Here is a 10502-nt window from a genome sequence, read left to right on the forward strand (position 1 = left end):
AAGATTTTAAAATTAATTCCTATTCTTTCTCTAAAATATGAAGTATTATACTAACAAGGGAAACCAAGGAAGAAGATTTCATATATAAACTAATCCACCTTCTTACAATGTCTTAGAAAATTAATAATCAGCCAAGTCAGTTCGGGCTCACGGTCACACCGCCATTCTCTGTCGTCATCTTCTGCGGATTGCCTGACAATGACAAAATTCATACATCTCTTCATACCTTCTTCCCTATTTTCTTTTCTCTTTTCTCTTTTATATTTGATTTCCAAGAGGGATATTTCTTCCACTGTAGCAGACGGAGATGTTTTTGATCCTGTTCTATCTTCCCTAGACGTTGCCTAAAGCTCCAGATCAAGAGGATAGAGAATACAACAAACAGGCAGGTCACTTTCTCTAAAAGGAGAAATGGACTTATCAAGAAAGCTTATGAACTTTCTGTTCTCTGTGATATTGATGTAGCTCTTATCATGTTTTCCCCCTCTGGAAGACTTAGTCTCTTCTCTCTTAGTCTCTTCTCTCGAAATAAAAGGTCTGCTAGCCTCACTTTAATATATATATATATTATTCCATTTCTATTATATGGGTTTCATCCTTATGTTTTGGTGTATTGAAGCATTGAGGAGATTCTCGAACGGTATGTTAATCTTCCAGAGCATGAGAGAGGAAGGTAATGGTTGGAAGCTCAGTATGGAGTTCTGTTTTAAGGCTGTAGTTTTTTCTGCCTGTTGATATTTATATGGTATTAATTCTGCTTCATTGTTGTGTGCTCGGTGGGTTGTTACCTTGCACTGACCGATTCATTAAGACTGCGAAATAAAGAGGTAATGTACTGCCGATGGATGGCCTTGCTTTTCAAGACTAGCTCCATAGTTTGCTTAAGATCGATGCATATATACATACATATTTTCAGTTTCTACTAAAGGCACTTGGAAAGCTAAGGGATGAAGCTGATCAAATTCAGACCTACCAAGCAGCTGGGTAATAATTTAGATTCTTTCGTATCCCTATTTTAAGGCCCCTGATTATTTTTAACCTTCTTATCTTTTGTTGCTGTTAAAGCAGCCCAGAGAGCACGGATTCCCAACTTGAGGTATATTCCCAATAATTCAACTTCCACTTTCTTTGTTTAATAATTTATATTAAGCAATCACCTCATTTGAATTAAAATTTTTAGGAGTTGCAGCAAGAGATTGGTAAATGCAAGTCCCGGATTGCAGATATACAAAGAAGACTAAGGTTTATTCTTTGATTATTTATAGCACCTATTTCATAATATTAATACCATTATCTCATTTGGTTCTTGAAATAAAGTAAGCATGAAAGTTGTTTCAGGATATTTGAAGGTGAAGAAATCACAACGTTGAGTCAGGCTGAGTTCCACGAGCAGATCCTAGAGGAAACACTGCATCAAGTCCGCCTGCGCAAGGTGTATTTATTTATGTATATAATCCGTTCCACATAGCAATACATGCACTAGTTACTGAAATTTATTATGACTTGAACAGCAAGGTTTACAGGAAAATGCCACAAGTTCAAGCAGTGCCTTGGATTGGATACGCAAGAAAGATCCACAAGTTCATATCTTGAACTTTTTGGAGTCAAATGGTCTTCTACCTCAAAGGTGGTGATAGGGGAAACTTGTACATATTTTGTTAGTGATGTGATCATTGGGTTTTTGCTTAAATTTGAAGCAATTAATGATTCGCAGAGATGAATGCCAGTCTGTAGCTGAAAATATCTTACCACCCCTTGATGGAGAAGGAATAATAAATGTCGGGGATCAGTTGAGCCCCACCAGAAGTGGTTTGGACAAGAGCAAGAATATGCAACGTACTGAGTTGGGACAAGTTAATGATGTCAACTTGTCCCCTTGGACTGAACTCTATTCTACAGGTATTTCTTGATTCTAGTGAAATCTAATGAGCTAAGGTTTGAAAAATAGTTAATCAGTAATCATTAGCACAAACTTGGGTCTTTGGCAGTGGCAGGGAATGATAGTTTTCCAGATGGACAGCCAGCAGCAGGAGGAGGAGGAAGAGCACTCCTCGAACTATATGTGTCTCAGTTTACACAATCAGCCATCTCGACAATGAACCAAAACCATACATGAGTCCGTGGTTTACCCATGTTTTTTTTTTTTTTTTTTTGCAAGGGAAGGTGGTTGTTTAGAGCCATTTCGACCACTGGCTTATGGAGCAGTGGTGTAGTCACGTAACAGGAGAGGTTGCCTTGCAGGCCCTGAATCGAGTTCAGGTCCGTCCTACCTTCTTTAAAAGCCCCAAAACGAAATGCTCTCTTAAAATTTCTCTAGAATCCTCAAATAAATATGTTTGGTTAGTTTTTGAACTTAACCTCTCTCGTAATATCCGATGGAGCATCGAAGTTGATTATGAGAATCGATTTATAATTATCCTTGAATATCCAGACTACTGTTTTTCATTCTTATTATCTTTTTATGTTTAAATATGCAAAAGCTCCCTGTAATTTTTAAAAATTTAGTTTCTATATCTTAATTTTGACACATTAAATTCTTATATTTTTCTTATTTAAAAATATTAATCTTTCTGTTTAATTTTTCCATTAAAGTTAACAATGTCAAAAAATAAATCATTGTTTTAACCCTCAACATTTATAACTTTTTTGTCATTTTGATCTTTACTTTTAAAAACTACATAAAAAAATTTTTTAAAAATATTTTTTTCATATTTTAAATAAAACATAACAGTACAAAATTTTATATTTTAAAAAAGAAAAAATTATAAAAATTATTTTTAAAATTCAAAAATATTAATATAAATAATTTAAAAAATATAAAAAATTTAAAAATTTAATGTTATCTAATTAAATAAAATCAATCAAATCAATATTCGATTGAGGTATCAGTTCGGTGGAGAGGTAATAAACCCGTTGACTCGTGGATCAGTACAAACTGATTAGATCAACAATTAAATCAATTTCAAGTTGTTTTAACAATTTGGTTCTTGAGTAATCAACTTGTTTGGTTCAACGTAAATAAATTATTAAAAATAAATATTATAAAATTATAAAAATTGGTTCAATTGTTAATTCAACTGATTTTTTAGTTTAGTCTAATCAGTTCATTCTAATTTGCATGTCAATCGATTTTAAAACTTTTAAACTATTTTAATTCTTAACATTTACAAATTTTTGTCAATTTAATCTATACATTTTAAAAATACGTAATTTTTAAAATTAAAAATGATCATTTTTCTTATTTTAAACACAAATATGTTTAAAAATATTTTTTTGGAAGTAAAAAAATGAAAAAGAGAACATTTTAAAATCCAAAAATAAGGACTTTTTTGAAAAAATATTTTAAAGTTATAAAAAAATCAAAATTCAATGTTATCTAAATTAGTTGTACTGATTGGATTAAGAACCAAGTAAGGTATCGATTTAATGAGAGGTAAAAAACTAATTGATCCACGAACTAGTACGAACTGGTTGAACATGATTAAAAAATCAATTGAATTGGCAGTTGAACCAAGTTATATATATATTTTTTATTTTTTAATAATTTAACTGTTTTGAATTGGTTAGATCGGTCATTCTAGAAACTAATTTGTTAGACTAGTTTAAAATCAATTCAACTTTTGGTTCAATCCATTTTTTAGTTCAGTTCAACTAGTTGGTAGTGGTTTGCCAAGTCAACTGGCTTTTACCTCTCGCTAGACCGATGCCCTAGCCGGCTTCCAGTTTGATTAACTGGTCTAGTCCAAATTAGACAATATTGAATTTTTGAATTTTTGTATTTTTAAAATCATTTTTAATTTTTTTATTTTTAAATAGTTTTTATCTTTTTCATATTTTTTTAAAATTATAATTTTTAATTTCTATGTTTTTAATTAAAATATGAAAAAAATTAACTTTTAAAATTTTTTAATTTTTATGTACTTTTAAAGGTTAATGACCAAATTGACAAAAATGTAAATATTGAGGGTTGAAAAAGTTATTTTACCTTTGACACTGTTAACTTTAATAGCAAAATTAGATTGAGGACAAAAAATTTTAAATAAAAAAGATATAAAGACTACATATCTCAAAATTAAAGTATTAAGATTAAATTTTAAATTAAAGTAATAAGCGAAATCATTATTTAACCATATGGATTGAATTTTAATGAAAGGGGGAATTTACATATTTTAAATATAATAATTAATTTATCTATTTTTCAAATAAAAACTTAAGGCTAATTTAGCATTATTTTTAAAAAGTATGGTGGAGAAGTATTTTTAAGAAGTAATAAATATGTATTTAAATAATATTCAAATTAATTAATATTATAATATTTTAACAATAATATAAAAAATAGTTTATTATAACTTATTGTTAATATTTTAATATATAAAATAATAAATTTAAATATTTCTAAATAATTAATGTTAATTATTTATAAAATTTAATTAGATATTAACACAGTTGTATTATTTTTTTAAAAATATTTTTTTAATTTTGAATTAATAAATTTAACATATTTGTATTATTTTATTTAAAATGCAATTTGAATATATAACCCATATTAGATATTAACATAACAGAAAACATAAAACTAACAAATTAAAATACTACACGCATTTGGATTAAAGTTTTTAAAATGGGTAATATTTATATACCAAATACATCATAAAAAATTTTACATTAGCATTTACAATTTAAAGTGAATTTATTAAACTATAAACTATAACATATCTTGTTAATTCCATTTCAAAACCAGTTAAATTGTTTGATTTACCATCACCACCACCATCATCATAGAGATCATAACTTGCCTGTTGAGACAAAGCCTTGACAAGTTAAAAATATTCTAGTATTTCCTAGCCCCTCTCATAAAATATCAAGAAAGTGAAGAGGTAAGAATGATTTCCTATTTCCCGCAATTCATAACCTCTTTTGTTGCAAGTTAGAAACCATCATGAATGCATAAAACTGCCTCACCAGAGAAATAGGTAAATCTGAATGCATAATGGATAAACCATAATGAAACAATCCACAAACTGATATGAATATATGATACAATAATTTAAGTAGGAAAATTCTAATGAAATTACTCAAAACAAATTCATACTATAAGTTCAAAAGCGTAGTCCACTAAAAACGATTTAGAATGTTAATTGAGTTATTCAGAAATTGAGCTAACTCAAACTGTGCAACACAAACTTTTTTTACACGGTCATAGTTTGTTAAAAAAATTAGCTAGTCATAGTGGCAATGAAAGTGATACAGGTCTATCATCTTCTATTCATGAATAATCTCTGGTAAAAAATAAACAGTCCTTTTAGATCGGAAGTTCAACAAATATTATGCCACCAATAGCTTTATCATTCAATCTGAGTAATTAAGGTTATTTTGTGCAAAATTTATGCACCTCTCAAAACTGCATCTCATATATTAAATTCCAGTACAATGAAGCATGAACCAACTCATACTACCTCTTAGAGCAGATGCAACAGATACCAGGCATACAAGCAGATTCTTCTCACCATGTATTTTTACAAGATTCAGTAAGCATTGCACCTAAATTGGAGGATATGCAACAACACTTCTCAAGTCAATCTCATTACTCGATTACCATTCCTAGCACTTGAAACTTTTTTTTTTTTTACTTTATTTAACTCTGACCAGAACACTGCTTGTACACACTATTATCCATATATATAAAATAGTCAAAACAAGAAACAAAATGGACAATAAAAAAACAAGTTGCGAGCCAAGTAGGTTCACCGTTCCAAGTTGTCTAGATGGTCATGTATCCCATCTCGGTTGAAAAAAGATGAAAAATATAAAGGTTGAATAAAAGTAACTCCAATGGCACGAAAAAGAAGAAAAAATGGGTGTAGAAGAGAAGAAGCTCACCAGTGATAGCTTTGGGGTTTTCCCAATTTGTACTTTTCAACTTCCTGTTAACAATGGAAACTTAAACCTCACTGGAAAAATAATATGGCTAATATTCACTATTAGTCAGATGATCTCATAAGAAACCAACAAAAATACCTCCGCCGGCGCAGCACAAAGAAGATAAAAACAGTGATAGTTACGTTCCGGATCGAAAACTTGACAAACACGAGATCTATCTAAAAGATAACTCCGGATGGCTGCTCCTGATATTCTTCCATGCTTATCAAACTAAATCTGAACAAATTAAAATGAAAAGATGGGATTAGGGGAGTAGAAGGAAAAAGAGATAGGGAAAGCACCCTAACCTGGAAGAAAATGGAAGAATGGAAGGAAATAAAATAGAACCAGAGAGATTCTATGGAAGAAAAAATGAAGAAGAAATTGTCCATATACCATGAAAAATTGAGGATAAAGAAGTAATTAGTCAGTCAAAAGCACTTTTGACTTAAAAAAAACTAAAATTCTCAGCTTTTTCAACTAAGGAAAAGCGCGTTTTAGAAGTGTAAAAAAAAACACTGACATGATGTTTGTTCAGTTGTCTTTAAAAGCCAAAAGTCCTTTTGAAGTGAAAAGCACTTTTTGCAAACACAGCAAAGGGTGTTCATAGGATAATCTACCCTAATTATCATTAATTAAATTAATTAATTTTTTAAATTTTTAATCCTTAATTGAATTGAAATTTTTTTAAAAAAATTGACCGAATCAAATTTTTTTAGTTAATTCGGTCAGTTAATCAAATTAATCGAAATTTATATATATTATTTTTGGTTAAAATAAGTATAAAATATATTAAAAATTAATTCACTTAACCAATTGATTAATTTATATTTTTAAAAAATTAACCAAACTGACTGAATACTTATATATTATAATATTATTTATTAAATTTGGTTAATTCGATTAACTAATCTATTTTGAATTGAATTAACTGTTAATTTAACTTTCAAAAAATTATTAACCAACCCTCGACCGAATTAATTCGGTTAACCGACCGATTAACTGAATTCAATCTGTTAACCGAATTAATTCAGTTTTATCCTAAATTTGCACACCCCTAAGCATAATTGAATAATCCCTAGTTGAAGTTTGTTTGAAGTCTAAACATGATATTTGATATACGATGGCCTTTTTATAAAATTAACCCCCAAAAAATTAATTACTTAAATGACCTATTTTTTGGTAAAATACAAAAATAATTCAAAATCTACAACTTTGGCGCGACTAACATGCCACATCAGCAATCTGGATAAAAATAAATAATTTTTTTAGTAGAGTCATGTAGAATAACGCCATTTATTTAAATACTAAGAAAATATTGCGATTTTTAAAAAAAATAAAAATTTTAAGCAATTTTAACATTTTTTAGCGAAGTCAAATAATTTGGCACCGCATCCCAACACCTTAGCCTATTCTGCTGGGTATTCAAACACCCTAGTTTTTTTTTTTTTCATTTGTTGCTTTTTTTTATTCTTTCATTTGTTTGTACTTTTTCGTTTTTTTATTTTGTTTTTCTTTATTTACTTTTTAGCTTTTTATTTATTTATTTGTCTTTTATTTGTTTTTATTTGTTTATTCTTTTTTGTTTTTGCTATTTTACCCATTTGACCAAAAAAATGATATTTACAAAAATGATTTTGATTCAAGAATTAGATGGCCAGCACTACTATTTTTCCTATTAAAAAATTTGGGGTTTTGGATACAAGATGATTGACACTCATATATTTTTTTCAAAAAAAATAATTTTGAGTGCTGACACACTGATGGTCAGTATCCTTTATTTGATTAAAAAATTTATTTTTTTTGGGTGTGTAGTGCCGGCCAACAAATGGCCAAAATCACCCAACAAAAGAGATTGAGAATATCGCAACATAATCCCTTTTTATTTTCTCATTTTTTTATTTCTCAAGTTTAATTACATATTTTATATTTTAAAATAATATTGAACTATTTATCATATTTTTTAATTATTATTACATCACTCACATTTTTATTAAATTTTAAAATTAATTTAAAATAACGTGTTAATATTATCATATTTAAATTTTCATGATTTTTTTAAATTTTTTGTTTTTATTTCATTAAATGAAACTTGATTGTTGTGGTTACTTTAAGTTTTGGAGTAGAATTGATGAAATTTAATTCTTAATATTACTATTTAATTATAATTTCTCATTAAATTAATTCTAAATCTTAATTTAAACACTAAAAATTCAACAATATTACCTTCAAACATTAAAATGTATATTTTTTTAGTAAGTATCACATTGAAAAGAAGACGAACACTACATTAAAAAATGTTAAGCTCAAGTAAAAATAATAAATTAAGCCTAAAAAATTATATTTATTTTTAAATTTAATGATAATTTTTTAGAGGTGGTTTTAATAAAAAGTTGTTAAAGTTATCTTATTTTAATATATTGTTTAAGAACTTCAAACGAAAGTATTTTAAAAATATTTATTAAATTTAATATTGAATTTTATAATTGTGAAAATATATTAAAATGCTAAATACAATATCTAAAATGACAGTAATTGATACTAAAATAGTTAATTTTCAAATCAAAAGTAGTTAATTTAAAATTAATTTAAATTTAATAAGCACAATTAAATTATATTTTTTTATAAAATTAGAATCTGATTTTCATCTTTTATAATAATTCAAATAAACATTACTAAATTATTATTATTTTTATTTTTAAAAATAACGAGTAATATATTTATAAAATTTAAATTTTAATAATAATGTGAGTGATGTAATAATAATTAAAAAACATAATAAGTTGTTCAATATTATTTTAAAATATAAAATATGTAATTAAACTTGGGAAATAAAAAAGATGAGAAAACAAAGAGGGGTTATGTTGCAATATTCACAATCTTTTTTGTTGGGTGACTTTGGCCATTTGTTGGCCGGCATCACATACCCAAAAAAAATAAATTTTTTTAATCAAATAAAGGGGTGCTAGCCATTATTGTGCCAACACTCCAAAAAAAATACATGGGTGTCGGCCATTTAGTGTCTAAAATCCCAAAAATTATTTTTTAATAGAAAAACTAGTGGTGTAGGCTATCTAATTCCTATAATCCAATTTTACTGTTCATTTCAAGTTATTTGAGAGAATATTTTTGAACCAGTCATTTTTGTAAATATTAATTTTTTTAGTCAAATGGGTAAAATAACCGTTTTTTATTTGTTTATTAATTTTTTATAATATTTTATATATATTTGTATATTTACTGAAGATTTTAAGTTATTTATGTATTTTATCAAAAAAATAGTTACTTTACGTAATTAATTAATTTTTTGGGTTAATTTTATAAAAAAAGCTTGTAAATAATATATGTAATGTGAAATTAAGAAAATTAAAGCAACATTTTTAATAGAAATAAAAAAAATAAGAGGACCAAAAAATAAAAAAAATTAAAAAAATGAGAAAAAAAAAGTGAAAATTAAAGTGATTGGAAAAAATAAAAAATGATTTACTTGTTAAAAAAATTATAGTTTTTTTAAAAATATATATGTTAAAATATTAAAATATTTATTATGACTGGTCACATCGTGTCAGTGACATCAATGAAGTGACTAGTAATTAGTTTAATAATTGTTACTTAAAAAAAATGGAGAAGAAGAACATCCTATTTAAGAAGGTAGGTTTTGATTCCCCCTTCAAATATTTTGTAAAATGAAGGTAGGAAAGAGAAAAAAAAAACAACTAGTAAGTTATTTATAGCTTGTATTTTGTATTTTATATTTCATAGCTATTGTAATATAAAAATTAATTATATTTAATTTATGTAATTTTTTTAAAATTATATAGATATTAAAATTATATAGATATTAAATTATATAGATATTTCATAGCTAAATTATTTGGCTCCACCATAAAAAAGGTAAAATTGCTTAAAGCCCCTCATTTTTTTAAAAATTATAGTATTTTTTTAATATTTATATAAGTGACGTCATTTTATATGGTTCTACTAAAAAATTAATTTTTTATCTAGATTACTAACGTGATATGTTAGTGGCGCCAAACACTCTGGCTCCACCAACTTTATTGTAGACTTTAAGTTATTTTAGTATTTTATAAAAAATAAAAAATTTAAGTAATTAATTATTTTTTTGAGATTAGCTTGATAAAAAAAATCATATAAGATAGAATCTCCTTATTTTATCCTTGGCATTGCGGTCAAAGCGAACTCCACTCGACATTTTAACTCAGAATTCGACTGATTGTTGGCAGGAGAATTTAAGAAATTGCCCAGGCCAGTAGAGATTTCACTAGTTTCCTCGTAACGCGTTTTTCTTCTTTGAATCTCAATAAAGAAGTGCATTAATTGGCCGTTCACAATATGCACTTTTTCTCTTAAGCAGGTGCCTCTAATTTTTACTTGCAAGGATTTCTGAATTAATTATTCCACCAACTAAACACTCATAATTACTTCTTTCATTTCCCTTTTCAGCTTTCATACAAGGCTTAAAATATAGATTCTAATTTCGCCCAAGTTGGTCCCGGAATTTTTCTTTCTTAAATTCGTTCATGAGGTTGGCATAAAAAATAAGAAATATATATTTTAAAAAC

General features: G+C 26.9%; 1 protein-coding gene and 1 long non-coding RNA gene across 4 annotated transcripts; one reads left to right on the forward strand and one right to left on the reverse strand.

Moving 5' to 3' along the window:
• Positions 1 to 317: 317 nt before the first annotated feature.
• Positions 318 to 2424, forward strand: LOC107951034 (agamous-like MADS-box protein AGL104; the record flags this gene model as incomplete). Its single annotated transcript, XM_041083529.1, has 10 exons — positions 318 to 535; positions 620 to 673; positions 812 to 827; positions 917 to 984; positions 1066 to 1096; positions 1181 to 1242; positions 1339 to 1432; positions 1512 to 1627; positions 1715 to 1899; positions 1989 to 2424. Coding segments are annotated over 10 exons (972 nt in total), but the record flags the coding sequence as incomplete, so codon positions are not given.
• A 2971-nt stretch (positions 2425 to 5395) lies between these two features.
• Positions 5396 to 6457, reverse strand: LOC107951035 (uncharacterized). Of its 3 annotated transcripts, none has more exons than XR_001698291.2 (3): positions 6316 to 6457; positions 6019 to 6156; positions 5396 to 5924 (listed from the first exon to the last, which is right to left on the reverse strand). It is a non-coding gene; the product is annotated as an uncharacterized lncRNA (long non-coding RNA). The 3 variants fall into 3 exon arrangements; XR_001698290.2 differs by having other exon boundaries at positions 6228 to 6336; XR_001698289.2 differs by lacking the exon at positions 6316 to 6457 and having other exon boundaries at positions 6019 to 6306.
• Between the last annotated feature and the right edge of the window lie 4045 nt (positions 6458 to 10502).

Source organism: Gossypium hirsutum, chromosome A02 (assembly GCF_007990345.1).
Source record: "Gossypium hirsutum isolate 1008001.06 chromosome A02, Gossypium_hirsutum_v2.1, whole genome shotgun sequence".
Taxonomy (NCBI): Eukaryota; Viridiplantae; Streptophyta; class Magnoliopsida; order Malvales; family Malvaceae; genus Gossypium; species Gossypium hirsutum.